The sequence below is a fragment of the Salmo salar genome, chromosome 04 (assembly GCF_965601325.2).
Source record: "Salmo salar chromosome 04, fSalSal1, whole genome shotgun sequence".
Classification (NCBI taxonomy): Eukaryota; Metazoa; Chordata; class Actinopteri; order Salmoniformes; family Salmonidae; genus Salmo; species Salmo salar.
In genome coordinates this window covers 83,576,392-83,599,148 of record NC_138294.1, presented here as the reverse complement: position 1 = coordinate 83,599,148, position 22,757 = coordinate 83,576,392, and the positions used below count along the sequence as shown (strand labels likewise).

The 22,757-nt window shown below is 43.0% G+C and overlaps 1 protein-coding gene across 2 annotated transcripts in view; it reads left to right on the top strand.

The window, feature by feature from the left end:
• The window catches only part of LOC106603870 (cytoplasmic polyadenylation element-binding protein 4), a 34,859-nt gene extending 25,049 nt beyond the window's left edge, over positions 1-9,810 (top strand). The window contains exons 5-11 of one of the 2 annotated variants that reach the window (XM_082974757.1): positions 88-111; positions 948-1,118; positions 2,082-2,171; positions 2,840-2,958; positions 4,095-4,209; positions 4,566-4,747; positions 5,424-9,810. In XM_082974757.1, the coding sequence (XP_082830883.1) occupies positions 88-111; positions 948-1,118; positions 2,082-2,171; positions 2,840-2,958; positions 4,095-4,209; positions 4,566-4,747; positions 5,424-5,651 (929 nt within the window). In that variant the 3' untranslated portion in view covers positions 5,652-9,810. The remainder of the gene's footprint in view (positions 1-87; positions 112-947; positions 1,119-2,081; positions 2,172-2,839; positions 2,959-4,094; positions 4,210-4,565; positions 4,748-5,423) is intronic. The other variant, XM_082974758.1, reaches the window with a different exon arrangement.
• The last annotated feature ends 12,947 nt before the right edge of the window (positions 9,811-22,757 follow it).

The window sequence follows — 22,757 nt, the reverse complement described above, 5'->3', positions numbered from 1 at the left end:
GAAGGAGAGGGCATGTGTTGTGAATGAAAGAATGGATAATATCTGTCATTCCTGGTCACTGTTGGTGTTATGTTATTTTACATGCAGCAAGGAATTATGGGAGGCGACGAGGTAAACTGAATATTTCTTCCCCCTCAAACTGGCATAGAAAGACCCGGTCTTTTGCGTCCATGCCCAGTATTTCTGAAGGGGGACAGTATGTGTTTGCATGTAGATGTTGTGGTTTGTTGTTGGTCTATGTGTTTGATCTGGCATGTTGTTTGGGGGTTTTCAGCTCTAAGAGCTTTTGTCTGTGGTGTTGTGGTCGTCAGCATTGCATATTTTTTTTGTACACCACACACACAAACACACACGCGTACAGACTCTGTGTACAGGCTCTGTGTACAGGCTCTGGGCTAACTCTCTTACGTAATTGACCATAAAGCTGGTCTCTGTTTTCTGTCACTTGGTTAGGAATAAGGCTGGGGTGGCTTAACCTCCAGGACGTAGGGCGGGAACAATATTTAGCCTTTGCTGCTGCCATAGGCTTAGCTGCAGGCGTGTGTGTGTGTGTGCGCCCAGCTGAGCGAGTAGCCAAATGAGCTGATATGGGGATGGCTGGTGTGGAGGAGGGAGAGAGAGGTATCCCTGGCTCAGTCCCTCTCAAACAGCACAGCAGGGCTGCTTGTAGAAGGCCTTAATGTAGCACTGTCTCTGGCACTCACTGAATCAGGTGAATTACTGGAAAATAGACACATTGTTATAGCTAGTATTGCTTGACAATACAATACCTAACCATGTAATAACATTCATGTTGATAAACCTAAGTAATAAATTAAAAAGTGTTAATAAATTAAATTGTGTTACATCTTTATGCAATTTGTCATTGACTGACTGTGTTGTCTCCTCTCTCTCTTCTCGTCCCCTCTTCCTCTTCCCTCCTCTCTTCGCTCACTCCCTCTCCTCAGGTCACTCTTCCCTGTTCCCCATGGAGGATGGTTTCCCTGACGACGAGCGTGGTGAGCAGAGCCTGCCTGGCCTTGGCTCGCCCCACTGCTTCCCCCACCAGAATGGGGAGCGTGTTGAGCGTTACTCCCGCAAGGTCTTTGTCGGTGGCCTCCCGCCAGATATTGATGAAGGTAACCTTTACAACACTGCAGACCACGTTCACATAGGCAGAGGTGCTGTGACCAGGCTATGATGATGCTTTGACTGGGCTGAACACCTGGTTGATCGGGTGGAGGTCTACAATGTGGATATCTTCATGGCCAGTAGTCACAGGGTTACGTGACTGATGTTGAAGACCAGTCCCTCAGACCAATTTCGGACGAAGTCTTGTGTTATTTAGTTTCCGCCCGTTTCCTGTTGCTTCCTGAGGGCTTTGGCTCGCGAATAGGCATAGTTCTAGTACATTCTGTGTTATAAGTAGTGTAGGACATCTCTCAGGTGTGATCAGTGTTGCTTGCAGAAGACTAGAGAACAGCTGAGGCTACCATCTGCTCTGCTTTAATCTCCCTATTTAATGTTACCAGGGACTCGCTCTGGTAGAGCCCGCTAATGTTACCGGGGACTCGCTCTGGTAGAGCCCGCTAATGTTACCGGGGACTCGCTCTGGTAGAGCCCGCTAATGTTACCGGGGACTCCCTCTGGTAGAGCCCGCTAATGTTACCGGGGACTCCCTCTGGTAGAGCCCGCTAATGTTACCGGGGACTCGCTCTGGTAGAGCCCGCTAATGTTACCGGGGACTCGCTCTGGTAGAGCCCGCTAATGTTACCGGGGACTCGCTCTGGTAGAGCCCGCTAATGTTACCGGGGACTCGCTCTGGTAGAGCCCGCTAATGTTACCGGGGACTCCCTCTGGTAGAGCCCGCTAATGTTACCGGGGACTCCCTCTGGTAGAGCCCGCTAATGTTACCGGGGACTCCCTCTGGTAGAGCCCGCTAATGTTACCGGGGACTCCCTCTGGTAGAGCCCGCTAATGTTACCGGGGACTCCCTCTGGTAGAGCCCGCTAAGAACAGTCATCTGATGACACACACCTTATCACAGTACCACCGCTGTGAGGCAATTGTTTAATGTTTTTTGTTTGCTTTTTCACTTTTAGATGAAATAACTGCAAGTTTCCGTCGCTTTGGACACCTCTTTGTGGACTGGCCTCACAAGGCAGAGAGCAAATCTTACTTTCCCCCGAAAGGTGAGTCACGTGACAAGTCTGCCCTTTTACTGTCAGCCACATGCAGCGTTGTAATCAAAATGGGTTATCAGAGTTTATTATTGATGTCTAAATAGTTTGATTTGTTAAAAACAGTCATTTCCAGCAACAGACAGCGAATGAAACGGTAGAGATCAGAGTTATGTCCTCTAGTGGTCTCTGTGACATGGCTCTGTGCAGGCGGTTTAAGTGGTGTCTGTTCTGTCCTGTAGGTTATGCCTTCCTGCTGTTCCAGGATGAGAGCTCTGTGCAGGCGGTTTAAGTGGTGTCTGTTCTGTCCTGTAGGTTATGCCTTCCTGCTGTTCCAGGATGAGAGCTCTGTGCAGGCGGTTTAAGTGGTGTCTGTTCTGTCCTGTAGGTTATGCCTTCCTGCTGTTCCAGGATGAGAGCTCTGTGCAGGCGGTTTAAGTGGTGTCTGTTCTGTCCTGTAGGTTATGCCTTCCTGCTGTTCCAGGATGAGAGCTCTGTGCAGGCGGTTTAAGTGGTGTCTGTTCTGTCCTGTAGGTTATGCCTTCCTGCTGTTCCAGGATGAGAGCTCTGTGCAGGCGGTTTAAGTGGTGTCTGTTCTGTCCTGTAGGTTATGCCTTCCTGCTGTTCCAGGATGAGAGCTCTGTGCAGGCGGTTTAAGTGGTGTCTGTTCTGTCCTGTAGGTTATGCCTTCCTGCTGTTCCAGGATGAGAGCTCTGTGCAGGCCCTGATTGAAGCCTGTATTGAAGAGGACGGAAAGCTCTACCTGTGTGTGTCCAGCCCCACCATCAAAGACAAGCCGGTGAGTGGATTGTGCTATCACCATCATCCATCTGCTTCCTTCGTTAACTCTTATTATGAAAGAGCTCAAGATGCAGCAAGGGTGTATTCATTACGGCGATTATATGGCGAAACATTTAGCAAACGAGAGTTTCTATTGGACAAATTTGGGTAGGTCACTCTCCGTTTTGTTACATTTGATTCCGTTTAAGAACCAAACGGTAAGCCGTTTCTGTAATACACCCTAGAGTTGTACTGCTTCATGTTTGATAGATAAGCAAGCAGCTGCCCTCCCTATAGAATTGGCTTTGCATCATTACAGGCATAACATGACAGACGTGGCCAACATCGAGACATAACATGACAGACGTGGCCAACATCGAGACATAACATGACAGACGTGGACAACATCGAGACATAACATGACAGACGTGGACAACATCGAGACATAACATGACAGACGTGGCCAACATCGAGACATAACATGACAGACGTGGCCAACATCGAGACATAACATGACAGACCAGGACAACATCGAGACATAACATGACAGACATGACCAACATCGAGGCATAACATGACAGACATGACCAACATCGAGACATAACATGACAGACCAGGACAACATCGAGACATAACATGACAGACCAGGACAACATCGAGACATAACATGACAGACCAGGACAACATCGAGACATAACATGACAGACCAGGACAACATCGAGACATAACATGACAGACCAGGACAACATCGAGACATAACATGACAGACCAGGACAACATCGAGACATAACATGACAGACCAGGACAACATCGAGACATAACATGACAGACCAGGACAACATCGAGACATAACATGACAGACCAGGACAACATCGAGACATAACATGACAGACCAGGACAACATCGAGACATAACATGACAGACCAGGACAACATCGAGACATAACATGACAGACCAGGACAACATCGAGACATAACATGACAGACCAGGACAACATCGAGACATAACATGACAGACATGGCCAACATCGAGACGTGACGTGGCCGGCGTCGGGACGTGACGTGGCCGGCGTCGGGACGTGACGTGGCCGGCGTCGGGACGTGACGTGGCCGGCGTCGGGACGTGACGTGTAACATGTCTCTCTGTGTGTGACAGGTCCAGATCCGTCCCTGGAACCTGAACGACAGTGACTTTGTGATGGACGGCTCCCAGCCTCTGGACCCCAGGAAGACCATCTTTGTGGGTGGGGTGCCACGCCCTCTCCGTGCAGGTAACCTTTTGATCCTAGTCAGCTAAAGCACCGTTTCCATTGGCACTTTAGTCCTAGTATGCATCCCAAATGGCATTCTATTCCCTATATTGGGCACTACTTTTGACCAGGGCCCATAGGACATTTGGGACACAGACATGTATCCTCTACGGCGTATTAAAACCTGTTAGATTAGTGCTGCATTTCATCACATCAGCATGCACAGTATGTAATGGAGGAGAAGAGAATTGGTAGCAACTCATAATGAAAATGGAAGCTATTTGGAACATTACGACCAAGCTCGGAATGTTACATGAAGTGTACGAGGCTGCACCCTGGCATTGTGCCACCTGCAATCTGTTTCCCTCCGTCCACAGTGGAGCTGGCTATGATCATGGACAGGCTGTATGGAGGCGTGTGCTATGCAGGCATTGACACAGACCCGGAGCTCAAGTACCCCAAGGGAGCAGGGCGGGTCGCCTTCTCTAATCAGCAGAGCTACATTGCTGCTATCAGCGCTCGTTTTGTCCAACTGCAGCATGGAGAAATCGATAAACGGGTTAGTGAAAGCCCTCTCCTCAGGCTAATACAGCATTACACAAATACGCTGAAATGTTGTACCAAACACATAAGGCTCCTGTCTTGTTCATTTTTAAAAGGACAATTTTGTTATTTATTGTAATGGTTTTATAGATGAAAGTAAAACATTTTGGGGTATTTTGACTGGATCGTACGAGGACAGATAAGAAATTACTGTCGCAGACATTTAACCAGCTGCCACCTGCAGAAGAATTGTGCTAATTCACTCAGCCGAAATCAGTCAAACTAGAATAATTGATAATGAACATACCAACCAATCACGTCTCTACTTTGATACTGACTTTAGAATGTTTATTGTTGACCATTGTCCTAATTGGAATGTAATTGTCAATGCAATTATGTGTTGTGTTAAATCTTTAGATACAGTACGCTAATGTAAGATGTATTCATCCTAGTTCTATTCTTTACTGCATGTCTGATGTATGGTTTTCTTTCTACCTCTCTCTCTCTCTCTCTCTCTCTCTCTCTCTCTCTGGTCCTCCCGCTGTCTCTCTCTCTGGTCCTCCCGCTGTCTCTCTCTCTGGTCCTCCCGCTGTCTCTCTCTCTGGTCCTCCCGCTGTCTCTTTCTCTGGTCCTCCCGCTGTCTCTCTCTCTGGTCCTCCCGCTGTCTCTCTCTGCCCTCTTCCCACCCCCAGGTGGAAGTGAAGCCATACGTCTTGGACGACCAGTTGTGTGATGAGTGTCAGGGAACTCGGTGCGGGGGCAAGTTTGCCCCTTTCTTCTGCGCCAACGTCACCTGTCTCCAGTATTACTGTGAATACTGCTGGGCGGCCATCCACTCACGCGCTGGTCGGGAGTTCCACAAACCACTGGTCAAGGAGGGAGGGGACCGGCCTAGGCACATCTCCTTCCGCTGGAACTGAGAGAGAGGCAGAGGGGAGAGGGGGGGAGTAGGAGTCGCAAAATCATTGTACAAATAAATGCACTTTTCTGTTGCTGGTTCCTTTCTAACTCTAATTTGGGAAAAAAAATGTTTAATTTTAAATTAATATTTCTTTTAAAGATGAGGAAATATGTCAAGAAAGGAAAAGAAAATGTGTATCCCATGTGAAATCCCATTCTCTTGACTTTCTCCAGTTGCTTTTATATTTTATTAGAGCAGAATTTGAAAAGATTAGGCTTTCAATTGTCACCCTACTATCCAATTGGCGTGTCATTGACCATCAACTTCAAAGCAGTATGTTCAGTTCAAATGTTCATCCAATAGGCTCCAGAGCAGATGTTCATCCAATAGGCTCCAGAGCAGATGTTCATCCAATAGGCTCCAGAGCAGATGTTCATCCAATAGGCTCCAGAGCAGATGTTCATCCAATAGGCTCCAGAGCAGATGTTCATCCAATAGGCTCCAGAGCAGATGTTCATCCAATAGGCTCCAGAGCAGATGTTCATCCAATAGGCTCCAGAGCAGATGTTCATCCAATAGGCTCCAGAGCAGAAGTTCATCCAATAGGCTCCAGAGCAGATGTTCATCCAATAGGCTCCAGAGCAGAAGTTCATCCAATAGGCTCCAGAGCAGAAGTTCATCCAATAGGCTCCAGAGCAGATGTTAATAGCAAAGGTGTTGCTAAAGAAGAGTGCACTTATTTCTTTATTTTAGAGTGCAGAATATAACGTCTCAGTAGTTAACCAAAGCTTAATCTCAATTGGTTTGAAAAAGAAACAAGTACAGAAACATGGATTCTTTCCCAGATCAGATGTTTGAATATTATTATGATTTTTTTTAGAGACCATGCTAATATTTGATGTTACTTGACAAGATCCATTTCACAACAGGCGTTCTGGTTTGATCTCCATTTTGACATGCAAAAACTAATACCTCAAGCTTAGCTGCTAATGTGACAAATAAGTTAAAGAAAGTAAGCTGGTATCCCTCTTCCCTTAGGACCACAATCAAAGGGAAACGGCGTCAGCAAAAAGACACATTTTTATAGACGCTGCTTTGTCACTTCTTTATTTTTGTAATCCGACCCAAGGTTGTACTACGAATGAACAGAGCATTTTATTGGGGAATGTATGGCGTTGGAGGTTCCTGAGGCCCTCAGCGCTGGCCCGTATAGAGATAAGTGACACCCCCCCCCCCCCCCCCTCTGTGTCTGAGGTCATGCTAGCTAGGAGAGGCTAGTGCCTAGTTCTCATCAGGGCTGCACGTGAGCAGAAAGCCCTGTTTTTCATGTATTATTATTATTATTATTGCGTTGGTGCAAATCTCCCAATCCTTTATTCACAACCGTATTCTGTTTTTAACCCCCCTCAAAAAAGAGAAATGAATTACAAAAGTCAGGCTTGTCATCAACACATTTCCATCTAGAGGAGGATGCTGTTACTAGACCTGCAGACCTCTCTTCCTGTGCCAGCCCAGCTAACTCAGCCAGTGTTCTAAGCATAAATGAAGATAGTCCATGCGATGTGCTCTACTACGTGCGTCCCACAATGCAGTTCACTCACTCAAACACTGCAATAAAGAGGTTATACCTAGATGCATTAGGGAACCAAAGTCGGCTGTGCAGTAGTGAGTAATACAGTATTTCATTTTAGTTTTTCTGAGTTATTCTTTTCCTATTTTTCTTACGAAGACCAGATGGACTACAGCAAACCAAAGATTGGCCTTCAATAGATAACAGTGCAGTCAAAATCCAGGAAAACACTAGTGAAAACAACTGGACTTATTCAGTTTACAGACACCCAGGCTTTTTCACCAGTCAATCCCCTCATTTCCAAAGGTCAAAATGGAGACGTTTGTTGCTAGGCAGTTGTGTAACGTGAATAGGTCTGCAACAGGTTTGGGGAAGTGAACACAAAAAGCTAAACAAAGGCTCACATTTGGTTTGGTTATTATAGTCATACAGTATCTGAATCTACTAGCGTTTTAATGTCAGGGAGGGAGTGCTGAAATACAATTTAACACACTAGTGAAAACCGTATCCTTGTGTTGGCTTGATGGTGTTCTGCTGCACCAGTTCTGCACCATGACTTTAGCTTGATGGTGTTCTTCTGCACCATGACTTTAGCTTGATGGTGTTCTGCTGCACCAGTTCTGCACCATGACTTTAGCTTGCTGGTGTGGTGGATAAACATTTTAGGAGTTAAACACTTTTTGAAGAATTTGCTGTTAATGAGAGAAAACAAAAAAAAAAGATTATTTTATACATGGCCTGCTGATTTTTGGTACAGTGTTTTCTAGCTAAATTATTTTGTCATGCACATATAAACATTTTATGCACTACTTTTCTAAATATTTTTTTTTCTTTCTTCCCAACAGTCATTTTAGGCACATTTTTCACAAATGGGGAAAACTCCTTTTTGCAATACCTCAATTTTTCACATTGTGAATGGTAGCTTTTGTACTTTTGTTACTGAGAGATCTGCATATATGGACACTTTTCATTTAACGAAAAAAATGTAGTGATTTCGATATATATTATTTTCAGTTCTGCTTTTTTCTACATTTCAGTGCTGAGGAATCTTCACAACCAAGTAGCGTACGTGCATTGACGCGACTTCCGAAACGGCAGAGGAACGATCAGTGTACTGCTTAGGTCTTAGATCTTATACACTAGATGTTTCACAAAAATCAGATCTTAACAGCATGGCGAGGACAAAGTTGTCATTTAAAATTTTAATGTTATTGTTTAAAAAAAATTGTTATCCTAGTTGGGGAAAATGGTAACTTCTCTTTTTGGTTTCCTTTCCATAGCTGGAATATAACTATTATAAGGATAATGCAAATTATGGTTCATGCTTCGGCTGAATCTCGTATCACAAGAATGGATGTTTGGTGTTTAGATATTTTAACATTTGAAAATATATATTCTTGAACTTGCCAACTAGCTCCTATTGTAATCCTTAGCATGCATGACGAAAAAAAGATAAGTACATGAATTAGCTATTGAATTTGATTGTTGTGGTTGTGCACCAGATGTTTCTCAACTTTAATTTGTTAAGGAAACCCCCACACCTCACTTCCCTCCCATGTGTTAATATCGTTGCCTTCTCCATACTCAGACCTCTGCAGGATGCAAAGAAAAAAGATGAGAAAATAAGAAAAAAACTAACTCTAAAATCTATTTTAGCAGTGGAGGACTTGAGCATCTTATAGGACACTGTTGAAAAGACTTGTTAACTCATCTCCACTGTCTGTTGAGGTAATTCAACCGTTTTGGAAGAAGGGGAACTTTAAGACTTGAATGTGGTAAATGTTGCAAGTTAACTTCGAGTTGTTATGTGCAATACATTTTATTTTTTACTTTTTTCCAGATAAAGACTCTTTGCAATGTAATTGTTTAATGCCATTTTTAATTGCAGACATTTAAAGAAGACGTTAATATGTTTTTCAGTCATTTTCTACTGTTACTGTAATCCTTTTCATGCTGGTGTTTGTAAAAAAGAAAAAGAAATCAAACTATTTGTACTAATATAAATAATTGAAGTTATTTTTAAAACATTAAAGGTTTTGTGCTCATTTGTTTATTTCAAGCTACTGTGATTGCATTGTAATTATTAGGTCAATAATGTATTTAGCTGTTTATTGGTATATTTTTAATTGGAATGTATAATTTTTATAATTTTGATCAGATTTTTGTTATATTTTTGAGGTGAAGCTTTTAAAGTGTCTAGTTTTTACTAATTGCTATATTGTGCTCCACAATATATGATTAACATTTTCTGAAGGAAAATAAATATTTAAATATTTGTCTGTTAATGATGTTACTTAATGGCAAAATTTCAATAGTTTTTAACTGGGAAGGTTGTTGTATTTATTAATAGCATTTTTTACTTAAGATATCACCTTAATTTCTATTGTCATTTCACTTTATAAGTTCCTATTTTTGTATTTTCCTTTCTAATTAAGTTATGTAATACAAAATGTCCATATTTCTAGGAGTTGGTCTGTAGCAGTGCTAGTGAAACGAAAAATAAAATTCTGTTATTTAATTGTTTGCAGCCAACTATTTATAACAGTGCATCATTTTGAAATATTTGTAATGTGAAATGTTGAATGAATAAAACTTAACTGTGATAAGGCCCATTGTGTGTTTATTTCGGTGTGGGTTGTAACAGTCCGTTTTCTGTAGCGGTTTATCTGTTGCTGCTTTCATAAAGCTAGGCAGCAGCCATTGTTGGGCCCTGGCTGATAAAACCTCCAAATGACTTCAGATATCTTTACTACATACAAGCAAATAAGGTCACAATGAGTTATGTACGTTAGGCTGTCTGTGTGTGTGTGTGTGTGTGAAAGAGTGCGAGATAGGGAGTTAAAATGGCTACCACAAGCAGCTTTCGATAATGTCGGTATCAAAGTAAGCATTAATATTTTATGAGCATTTATTTTGCAACCATTGATTATTTCCTTGTCCACGCTACAAAGTCAGTGTGTTTGTATGCCAGCTGTTACTCTGATCTTTTCAAAGATGTAGAATGTCACTACAATGCTACAGTCATCCTTGCTTATCCTTGGTCATCCTATACAAGCCACAGATGATTAGCTGATGAAGCCAGTCATTGTAAAATAGATGTATCATGCATGCCAGGGTATTGATAATACTGCAGAAATTCCATTGGATAATGAGGTGTGATTAGTGTGTCTACAAACACAGTAAGTAATCATCTTCCTCAGACTCAGCAGCTCCACCTACCTGCTGACTAGTACATTACCAATATAAAGTATGAAACCATTGGTTGCGCTACTTAGAATCCACTTTTCTGTGGTTCTCTAATAATCCGTCCAACCTGAAAAGAAAACCATTAGCTCACTACCTTTGGGACCTTGCGTACCTTAGGTTGCAGCACTCACATTGCATGAGTAGGCTAAAGTGTAAACCCATACCATTTTCCTTCAATGTAGGCAAAACCATCTCATATCCTAGTAGAGAGTAGGGTATGTTGAGACATTTTTTTACATTCAGCATCACTACATCAAGGGGAATATAGTATTCTTTCTAACAAAGATATCTACATATATTCAGAATGTTGTGTATTCCTGGATATAATCAGAATTAATGTAAACAACAGTTTTGAAAACATAGCTTGTCGAAAGAAAAAGTGGTCTCTTGACACAACTTACCCCGGGTTTAGGGTAAGTTGAGAACAGGGACAGAGTAAGTTGAGCCTCCTTGGGGTAAGTGGGTGATGGTGTCCTGTGACAGTGTGATGGTGCTGGTAGGTCAAAGTTGAATTAATGGATTGGGGTGTACATTCAGATATATATATCTCTCTTTGTTTAATATCATTTCAATATCACTCCCATCAAGATGGCGCCGAAGAACATGACTGACGTTTTACATTCTTTCAACCAATTGTGCAATTTTGTAACTTATTTTGTAACTTATTGTGTACATAATATTGCTGCTACCGTCTCTTATGACCGAAAAGAACTTCTGGACATCAGAAAAGCGATTACTCACAGCGAATTAGAAGAAACTTTTTCCTTTAACGAGTCCGATGAGAAGGATATCCTGATTTCACTGGAACAGGCCCAGATCCGCACCTTTTGCGTGAAGAAAAGGGGACGCAGATCGGAGATCCTTCTGAGAATCCGGAGGCGAGTGAATAAACTCCCAATGCCTTCCATTCTCCTTGCTAAAAAAAATCGTTAGAAAATAAAATTGTTGACTACTATTAAGATTATCCTACCAACGGGACATTAAAAACTAACATCTTATGTTTCACTGAGACGTGGCTGAATAACAATATAGAGCTGGCGGGATTTTCCATGCACCGGCAGAACAGAGACGCTACCTCTGGTAAGACGAAGAGTGGGGGTGTGTGTCTTTTTGTCAACATCTGGTGCGCGATGTCTAATATTAAAGAAGTCTCGAGGTATTGCTCGCCTGAGGTAGAGTACCTTATGATAAGCTGTCGACCACACTATCTACCAAGAGAGTTCTCATCTGTATTATTCATAACCATCTATTTACCACCACAAAGCAAAGCTGGTACTAAGACAGCTCTCAACCAGCTCTATAAGGCCATAAGCAAAGAAGAAAATGCTCACTCAGAAGCGGCACTCCTAGTGGCCGGGGACTTTAATGCAGGCAAACTTAAATCAGTTTTACCAAATATTTATCAGCATGTCACATGTGCAACCAGGGCGAAAAAATCCTAGACCACCTTTACTCCACACACAGAGACATACAAAGCTCTCCCCCGCCCTCCATTCGGCAAATTTGACCACAATTCTATCCTCCTGATTCCTGCTTACAAGCAAAAACTAAAGAAGGAAATACCAGTGACTCGCTCAATACGGAAGTGGTCAGATGAAGCAGATGCTACACTACAGGACTGTTTTGCTAGCATAGACTGCATAGATGTTCCGCGATTCATCCAATGGCATTGAGGAATACACCACCTCAGTCATCGGCTTCATCAATAAGTGCATCGATGACCTCGTCCCCACAGTGACTGTACGTACATATCCCAACCAGAAGCCACAGGCAACATCCGCATCAAGCTAAAGGCTAGAGCTGACGCTTTCAAGGAGCGGGAGACTAATCCGGATGCTTATAAGAAATACCGCTATGCCCTCAGACGAACCATCAAACAAGCAAAGCGTCAATACAGGATTAACTTCTATGGGCTAGGTGGGACGGTAGCGTCCCACCTGCGGGACACAGCCAGTGAAATATCAGGGCGGCAAATTAAAAAACAACAAAATGTCATAATTCAACTTTCTCAAACATACGACTATTTTACACCATTTTAAAGATACACATCTCCTTGATGTAACCACATTGTCCGATTTCAAAAAGGCTTTACAGCGAAAGCAAAACATTAGATTATGTTAGGAGAGTACATAGACAAAAATAATCACACAGCCATTTTCCAAGCAAGGTCATGGGTCAATAAAACCCAAAACACAGAGAAATGAAGCACTAACCTTTGACGATCTTCATCAGATGACACTCCTAGGACATTATGTTACACAATTTTTTTTTTAATGTTTTGTTCGATAAAGTTGATATTTATATCCAAAAACAGCATTTTACATTAGCGCGTGACGTTCAGAAAATATTTTGCCTCCAATACTGCCGGTGAATCAGCACAACAATTTACAAAAATACTCATCATTAACGTTGATAAAATATTAAACTGTTATTCAAAGAATTATAGATGAACATCTCCTTTATGCAACCGCTGTGACAGATTTCAAAAAAGCTTCACGGGGAAAGCACACTTTGCAATAATCTGAGTACTGCGCTCAGAGAAATACACCAGGCAATACAGATACCAACCATTTTGAAGTCATCTAAAATCATAAATAGCATTAGAAATATTCACTTACCTTTGATGATCTTCATCAGAAGGCACTTCCAGGGATCCCAGGTCCACAATAAATGTTGTTTTGTTCAATAAAGTCCATAATTTATGTCCAAATAACTCCTTGTTGTTTGCGCATTCAGTAAGCTACTCCAAATGTAGGAAGTGCGCCGAAAAGTTATATTTACGTTCGTTGAAACATGTCGAACGTTGTAAAACATCAATCTTTAGGGCCTTTTTAACTTAGAACTTCAATAATATTCCAACCGGACGATTCCAGTGTCTTGAAAAACGTTTTGGAACACAGCTATCTCCTCACGTGAACGCTCGTAATTGTTGCCTGTCATTCTCTCGGTCATCAGACTCCAGGAGGTCTTGTTCGCTCTCTGTTGACTGCAAAAGCCTGAAACACGTTCTAAAGACTGTTGACATCTAGTGGAAGCCTTAGGAAGTGCAAATTGAACCCAAGTCACTGTATACTGAATAGGCCCAGTCTTGAAAAACTACAGTCCACTTCCGGGTTGGATTTTTTCTCAGGTTTCTGCCTGCCATATGAGTTCTGTTATACTCACAGACACCATTCAAACAGTTTTAGAAACTTCAGAGTGTTTGCTATCAAACTCTACTAATAATATGCATATTCTAGTTTCTGAGCCAGAGTAGTAACCTGTTTAAATTGGGTACGTTTTTCATCCGGCCGTGAAAATACTGCCCCCTAGCCCAGACAGGTTATGATAGAATCCTACTACATCGGCTCTGACGCTCGTCGGATGTGGCAGGGCTTGAAAACTATTACGGACTACAGAGGGAAACTCAGACGCGAGCTGCCCAGTGACGCGAGCCTACCAGACGAGCTAAATGCCTTGTATGCTCGCTTTGAGGCAAGCAACACTGAAGCATGCACGAGAGCAGCAGCTGTTCTGGATGACTGTGTGATAACGCTCTAGGTAGCCGATGTGAACAAAACCTTTAAAGAAATCAACATTCACAAAGCCGCTGGGTCAGACAGATTACCAGGACACGTACTCAAAGCACGCGTGGACCAACTGTCAAGTGTCTTCACTGACATTTTCAACCTCTCCCTGACCGAGTCTGTAATACCTACATGTTTCAAACAGACCATCATAGTCCCTGTGCCCAAGGAAGTGAAGGTAACCTGCTTAAATGATTACCGACCTGTTGCACTCACGTCGGTAGCCAGGAGTGCTTTTAAAGGCTGGTCATGGCTCACATCAGCAGGATCCTCCTGGACACGCTAGACCCACTCCAATTCGCATACCGCACCAACAGATCCACAGATGACGCAATCTCAATCGCACTCCACACCGCCCTTTCCCACCTGGACTAAAGGAACACCTATGTGAGGATGCTGTTCATCGACTACAGCTCAGCGTTCAACACCATAGCGCCCATGAAGCTCATCACTATGCTAAGGACTCTGGGACTAAACACCTCCTTCTGCAACTGGATCCTGGACTTCCTAACAGGCCGCCCCCAGGTGGTAAGAGTCACCCAAGTTATAGACTGTTTTCTCTGCTACCGCACGGCAAGTGGTACCGGAGCGCCAAGTCTAGGACCACATGGCTCCTCAACAGCTTCTACCCCCAAGCCATTAGACTGCTGAACAATTCAGAAAAATCGCCACCGGACAATGTACACTGACCCCCCCCCCCCACACTCTTGTACACTGCTGCTACTCACTGTTTGTTTGTTACCTATGCATAGTCACTTCGCCCCCACCTACATGTACAGATTACCTAGCCTGTTCCCCTGCACACGACTCGGTACCGGTGCCTCGTTATTGTTATTCTGATTTTAGTACTTTTGGTTATTACTTTTTCTTTAGTCTACTTGGTAAATATTTTCTTCTTGAACTGTACTGTTGGTTAAGGGCTTGTAAGTAAGCATTTCACAGTAAAGTCTACACTTGTGGCAAATAACGTTTTGATTTGATTTAATTTTATCACTTACCCTTCCATTTCTTGACCAGTTGTCCGGGATAAGGATGTTGTTTTGATGTGCCAATTTGAGGCTACTAAGCCCATGAAACTGGTCTGTGAGATTCTTGATATGTTTATCAAGCTCAGACTCCATGTCATCAGATAAGACCTTGTGTTTCTCTGCTACTCTGTCATAGCCTCTATCAAGCTCAGACTCCATGTCATCATATAAGACCTGGTGTGCCTCTGCTACTCTATCATAGCCTCTCTTTCACACAGGTACATGTTAATAGTATTTTTTGTTAATGTACCTCTTCAGTGTCATTCAGTGTATTTTTTTTCATCTCTTGCTGCTGTTCAAATGGACTTCTTCCCTTCTCTCACTTCCTTGGCTTCTCTCTCAAGAACCTCAAGGGGGGGCTAGACCCCTGCTTGTTTTACTTTTAATACACGATGTAACAATACAAGTGCACTATGACAGATTACATTTCGTCTGTTTTGTGGTTAATATGCATCAAATTTTTGCAATCATCATTTGTATGGGGTATGGTGGCGATTGGCTCAATTTAACCCAAGGCAAACATTTTGACTATATTAGCCCATACAGCTACAACGATGTACTGTCATGTAGGTTTAGGACCTCATATTGTAGCTTTCAGAGACCCCAACAGATGTATTAAAGTCTTAAAACAATCTACTTTGGTTTAGAAACAAGCATCATGAAACCTTTAACACAATAAATTCATTTGACTTTGTGAAAATCACTTTTTTTTAACCTAACTTGCTTACCACTTTTTGTATGTGGTTTCTTCATTTACAGACTCCATGAAATGATGATCTCTTTTTGTGTATGATTTCCTAGAAACAAGGGGTGGCTCAACTAACCCAACTCTCCCCTAGTATTTTTCTTCAATGTAGACAAAATAATTTGATATCCAATTACTTTGCTATCATCCAAATAAGTCATGCAAGAGAAAACGTTTTGGATGTCATTGCGTGGCTATCCTGCTGCAGGAAGTGTGCATAGAATATTACTGATACAAGGCTTGGATGAAAGATCCAGATGACATAACGCCTGTCTATCTCACAGGGGAGACAAAGGTTCTGCTGAGCCAATCCATTCTGCTACCGGATGCCTGCTTCTCTCTCTCGCTCTCTCTCTCTCTGCTTCTGTGGCAGTCAGTAACAAGGTCACAGAGAAATGGACCACTCTGTAAACACAGCTAGGTCGTGGTGTCTGGTAAAATGCATAGGAAGGCAAGGCCTCTGCCCTGGGCATGTTGTCTCAGTTAGAACATTGATAAGAATCAGTACTCTAGGACAGGAATTGTACATCTTAGGTAATTGAACACTGTGTGTATCCTGTGTACACTATGTGATCTGGTCTAAACTGGTGCAGAATTCAGTGCATTGGAAAGTATTCAGACCGGTGGACTTTTTCCACATTTTCTTTTGTTACAGTCTTATTCTAAAATGGGTTAAATATTTTTTCCCCCTCATCAATCTACACACAATACACCATAATGACAAAGCAAAAGCAGGTCAAGACATTTTTGCATATATATATATATATATATATATATTTTGTTTTAACGGAAATTTCACATATACATAAGCATTCCGACACTTTACTAAGTATGTTGTTGAAGCACCTTTGCCAGCGATGACAGCATAGAGTCTTCTTGGGTATGGCACTACAAGCTTGGCACACCTGTATTTGGGTAGTTTCTCCCATTCTTCTCTGCAGATCATCTCAAGCTCTGTCAGGTTGGATGGGGAGCGCCACTGCATAGCTATTTTCAGGTCAGATGTTCGATCGGGCTCTGGCTGGGCCACTAAAGGACATTCAGAGACTTGTCCCGAAACCACTCCTGCGTTGTCTTGGATGTGTGCTTAGGGTCGTTGTCCTGTTGGAAGGTGAACATTCACCCCAGTCTGAGGTCCTGAGCGCTCTGGAGCAGGTTTCCATCAAGGATCCCTCTGTACTTTGCTCCGTTCATCTTTCCCTCAATCCTGACTAGTCTCCCAGTCCCTGTCACTGAAAAACATCTCCAAAGCATGATGCTGCCACCACCATACTTCACCATAGGGGTGTGCAAGGTTTCCTCCAGACGTGACGCTTGGCATTCAGGCCAAAGAGTTCAATCTTGGTTTCATCAGTCCAGAGAATTTTGTTTCTTATGATCTGAAAGTCCTTTAGGTGCCTTTTGGCAAACTCCAAGTGGGCTGTCATGTGCCTTTTACTGAGGAGTGGCTTCCGTCTGGCCACTCTACTATAAAGGCCTGATTGGTGGAGTGCTGCAGAGATGGTTGTCCTTCTGGAAGGTTCTCCCATCTCCACTAAGGAAGTCTGGAGATCTGTCAGAGTGAACATTGGGTCCTCTGATTGCTCAGTTTGGCTGTGCAGCCAGCTCTAGAAAGAGTCTTGGTGGTTACAAACTTCTTCTATTTAAGAATGATGGAGGCCACTATGTTCTTGGGGACCTTCAATGCTACAGACATATTTTGGTACCCTTCCCCAGATCTGTGCCTCGACACAATCCTGTCTTGGAGCTCTACGGATAATTCCTTCGACCTTATGGCTTGGTTTTTGCTCTGACATGCAGTGTCAACTGTGGGACCTTATATAGTCATTTTTCCAGTACCCAAGAAGGTAAAGATAACTGAACTAAATGACTATCGCCCCGTAGCACTCACATCTGTCATCATGAGTGGCTTTGAGAGACTAGTCAAGGATCATATCACCTCCACCTTACCTGCCACCCTAGACCCACTTCAGTTTGCATACCGCCCCAGCAGGTCCACAGATGATGCAATTGCCATCAAACTGTACACTGCCCTATACCATCTAGAAAAGAGGAATACCTATGCAAGAATGCTGTTCATTGACTACAGCTCAGCATTCAACACCATAGTACCCTCCAAGCTCATCATTAAGCTTGAGACCCTGGATTTCAACCCTGCCCTGTGCATTTGGGTCCTGGACTTTCTGACGGGCTGCCCCCGGGTGGTGAATGTAGGAAACAGCATCTCCACTTTGCTGATCATCAACACTGGGGCCCCACAAGGGTGCGTGCTCAGCCCTCTCCTGTACCTCCCTGTTCACCCATGACTGTGTGGCCATGCACGCCTCCAACTCAATCATCAAGTGTGCAGTAGTGGGCTTGATTACCAACAATGACGAGACAGCCTACAGGGAGGAGGTGAGGGCACTCAGAGTGTGATGTCAGGAATACAACAAATGATCGTGGACTTCAGAAGGAGCACCCCCCCATCCACATCGACGAGACAGTAGTGGAGAAGGTGGAAAGTTAAGTTAATCGGCGTACACATCACGGACAAACTGAAATGGTACACCCACACAGACAGTGTGGTGAAGAAGGTGTAACAGCGCCACTCCAACCTCAGGAGGCTGAAGAAATGTGGCTTGTCACCTAAAACCCTCAAACTTTTACAGATGCACAATTGAGAGCATCCTGTCGGGCTGTATGCCCGCCTGGTACGGCAACCTCACCACCCTCAATCGTAAGGCTCTCCAGAGGGTTGTGCTGTCTGCACAACGCATCACCGGGGGCAAACTACCTGCCCTCCAGGACACCTACAGCACCCGATGTCACAGGAAGGCCAAAAAGATCATCAAGGACAACAACCACCTGAGCCACAGCCTGTTCACCCCGCTACCATCCAGAAAGCAAGGGCAGTACAGGTGCATCAAAGCTGGGACCAAGAGACTGAAAAACAGCTTCTATCTCAAGTCCATCAAACTGTTATAAAGCCATCACGAACACAGAGAGGCTGCTGCCTACATACAGACTCAAATCATTGGTCAGTTTACTGCCGGGGCGGCAGGTAGCTCAGTGGTTAGAGCGTTGGGTCTGTAACTGAAAGGTTTCTGGGTTGAATCCCCGAGCTGACAAGGTAAAAATCTGTCGTTCTGAACAAGGCAGTTACCCCACTGTTCCGTGGTAGACTGTCATTATAAATAAGAATTTGTTCTTAACTGACTTGCCTAGTTAAATAAATGTAAATAAATATTAATAAATGGATCACTATTCACTTTAAATAATGCCACTTTAATAATGTTTACATATCTTATATTACTCATCTCATATGTATATACTATGACTCTCGGTCATCGCTCATCTATATATGTATATGTACATATTCTTATTCCATCCCTTTAGATTTGTGTGTATTAGGTAGTTGTTGTTGAATTGTTAGATTACTTGTTTCTGCACTGTCGGAACTAGAAGCACAAGCATTTAGCTACATCCGCATTAACATCTGCCAACCATCTGTATGTGACCAATAACATTTGATTTGATTTGACTAGACAGGTGTGTGCCTTTCCAAATCATGTCCAATCAATTTAATTTACCACAGGTGGACTCCATTCAAGTTGTAGAAACATCTCAAGGATGATCAATGGAAACAGGATGCACCTGAGCTAAACATTTTTGTCTCATAGCAAAGGGTCTGAATACTTATTTACATTTTACATTTTAGTCATTTAGCAGACGCTCTTATCCAGAGCGACTTACAAATTGGTGCATTCACCTATAATATCCAGTGGAACAACCACTTTACAATAGTGCATCTAAATCTTTTAAGGGGGGGGTTAGAAGGATTACTTTATCCTATCCCAGGTATTCCTTGAAGAGGTGGGGTTTCAGGTGTCTCCGGAAGGTGGTGATTGACTCCGCTGTCCTGGCGTCGTGAGGGAGCTTGTTCCACCATTGGGGTGCCAGAGCAGCGAACAGTTTTGACTGGGCTGAGCGGGAACTGTGCTTCCTCAGAGGTAGGGAGGCGAGCAGGCCAGAGGTGGATTATGTAAGGTTTCTGTTTTACATTTTTTATACATTTGCAAAAATGTCTAAAAACCTGTTTTGCTTTGTCATTATGGGGTGCTGTGTGTAGATTAGATTTTTTACCTCATCAGTTCATCCATTTTAGAATAAGGCTGTAACGTAACAAAATGTGGAAAAAGTCAAGGGGTCTGAATACAGTGGCTTATGAAAGTATTCACCCCCTTGGTATTTTTCCTATTTTGTTGCCTTACAACCTGGAATTAAAATTGATTTTTTGGGGGGTTTGTATCATTTCATTTACACAACATGCCTACCACTTTGAAGATGCTAAATATATTTTCTTGTGAAACAAACAAGAAATAAGAAAACTTGAGCGTGCATAACTATTTCCCCCCCCCCCCCAAAGTCAATACTTTGTAGAGCCAACTTTTGCAGCAATTACAGCTGCAAGTCTCTTGGGGTATGTCTCTATAAGCTTGGCACATCTAGCCACTGGGATTTTTGCCCATTCGTCAAGGAAAAACTGCTCCAGCTCCTTCAAGTTGGATGGGTTCCGCTGGTGTACAGCAATCTTTAAGTCATACCACAGATTCTCAACTGGATTGAAGTCTCGGCTTTTGACTAGGCCATTCCAATATATTTAATTGTTTCCCCTTAAACCACTCAAGTGTTGCTTTAGCAGTATGCTTAGGGTCATTGTCCTGCTGGAAGGTGAACCTCCGTCCCAGTCTCAAATCACTGGAAGACTGAAACAGGTTTCCCTCAAGAATATCCCTGTATTTTAGCACCATCCATCATTCCTTCAATTTGGACCAGTTTCCCAGTCCCTGCTGATGAAAAACAACCCCACAGCATGATGCTGCCACCGCCATGCTTCACTGTGGGGATGTTGTTCTCTGGGTGATGAGAGGTGTTGGGTTTGCGCCAGACACAGCGTTTTCCTTGATGGCCATAAAGCTCAATTCTAGTCTCATCTGACCAGAGTACCTTCTTCCATATGTTTGGGGAGTCTCCCACATGCCCTTTGGCGAACACCAAATGTGTTGTATTAATGGATTTCATGGCGCTCTATGGGATGCTCAAAGTTTCTGATATTTTTTTATAACCCAGCCCTGATCTGTACTTATCAACAACTTTGTCCCTGACCTGTTTGGAGTGCTCCTTGGTCTTCATGGTGCCTCTTGCTTGGTGGTGCCTCTTGCTTAGTGGTGTTGCAGACTCTGGGGCCTTTCAGAACAGGTGTATATATACTGAGATCATGTGACAGATCATGTGACACTTAGATTGCACACATGTGGACTTTATTTAACTAATTATGTGACTCCTGAAGGTAATTGGTTGCACCAGATCTTATTTAGAGGCTTCATAACAAAGCAGGTGAATACATACGCATGCACCACTTTTCAGTTTTTTTTTCCTTCAGATTTTTTTTTAACAAATAATTTTTTCCATTTCACTTCACCAATTTGGACTATTACATGAGATTCAAATAAAAATACATTTAAATTACAGGTTGTAATGCAACAAAATAGGAAAAACGCCAAGGGGGATAAATACTTTTGTAAGGCACTGTACTTTCCGAATGCACTGTACATACAGACAGAAAAAACATAGGCTAACATTTTCAATTATTTAAATTATTTAAGTTCTAATATATATTATGGTCAGGCAAGACAAGATATAAGTGCCTTTAAACGGGGTGTGGTAGTAGGTGCCAGGCGCACCGGTTTGTGTCAAGAACTGCAACGCTGCTGGGTTTTTCACGCTCAACAGTTTCCTGTGTGTATCAAGAATGGTTCACCACTCAAAGGACATCCAGTCAACTTGACACAACTGTGGGAAGCATTGGAGTCAACATGGACCATCATCCCTCTGGAATGCTTTCAACACCTTGTAGAGTCCATGAGGGCAAAAGGGGGTTCAACTCAATATTAGGAAGGTGTTCTTAATGTTTGGTATACTCAGTGCATAGATGATCTGGCACATGGACAACTTGTGTAACCGATGTGAAATGGCTAGCTAGTTAGCGGTGGTGCGCACTAATAGCGTTTCAATCAGTGATGACACTCGCTCAGCGACCTTTAAGTAGTTGTTCCCCTTGTACGGCAAGGGCCGTGGCTTTTGTGGCGCGATGGGTAACGATGCTTGGTGGGTGTCAGTTGTTGATGTGTGCAGAGGGTCTCTGGTTCGAGCCCAGGTTGGGGTGAGGAGAGGGATGGAAGCTAAACTGTTAGACTTGGACAACATGGACAACACATCAGGCAACTTTTAACATCTCACAAATTTGGAATTTGGATTGTAATGTCCAGGGCCATTTCTAGAATTTTTGGTGGGGCCCCCACATCTCCCGGGCAAAACATTTTAGCTGCCCCGTCTTGGTGGTGGAGAGAAAAATGTGTGGCTTTAACGTTAATGGCGTGGAGAAAATGTTGCAGTTTTAAAGCACATTTTCTGTAATCCTTTTTTTTTCTCTCATGGGGCACAGAAAACATTTAGCAGTTTTAAAATTAATTTCATGCAATTCTACTCATTTTGCCATGGGGCGGAGAGAACACTGCTGTTTTAAAGCAAATTTCCTGCAATTCTACACATTTTGGCATGGGTTGGAGATTAACTTATTTAGCAGTTTTAAAGCTAATTTCCTGCAATGCTACACATTTTGCCATGTCTTATGCAATGTTCATATGATATCTGAGTGAGAGTGACTAAATCAATGGGCGACCCCTGGAGGTGATGGTGCCTAGGTAGCTTGAGTGCCCGGTCAGTAATTCGGCCATGATTATTAAAAGGTTTAGATAGCTGTCAAGACTAATGTTAGCTGACATGGGCTAATTGAGTTAACGTCAGTGACTGACATAACAAGACGAAAACTGCTGACACACTAGCAAACTGCTGAAGCACTATGAAATTGTTAGTTGTGTGTCCTACTATCAATCCTAACTAAACAGCACATTGAGTTGTGGCCAAT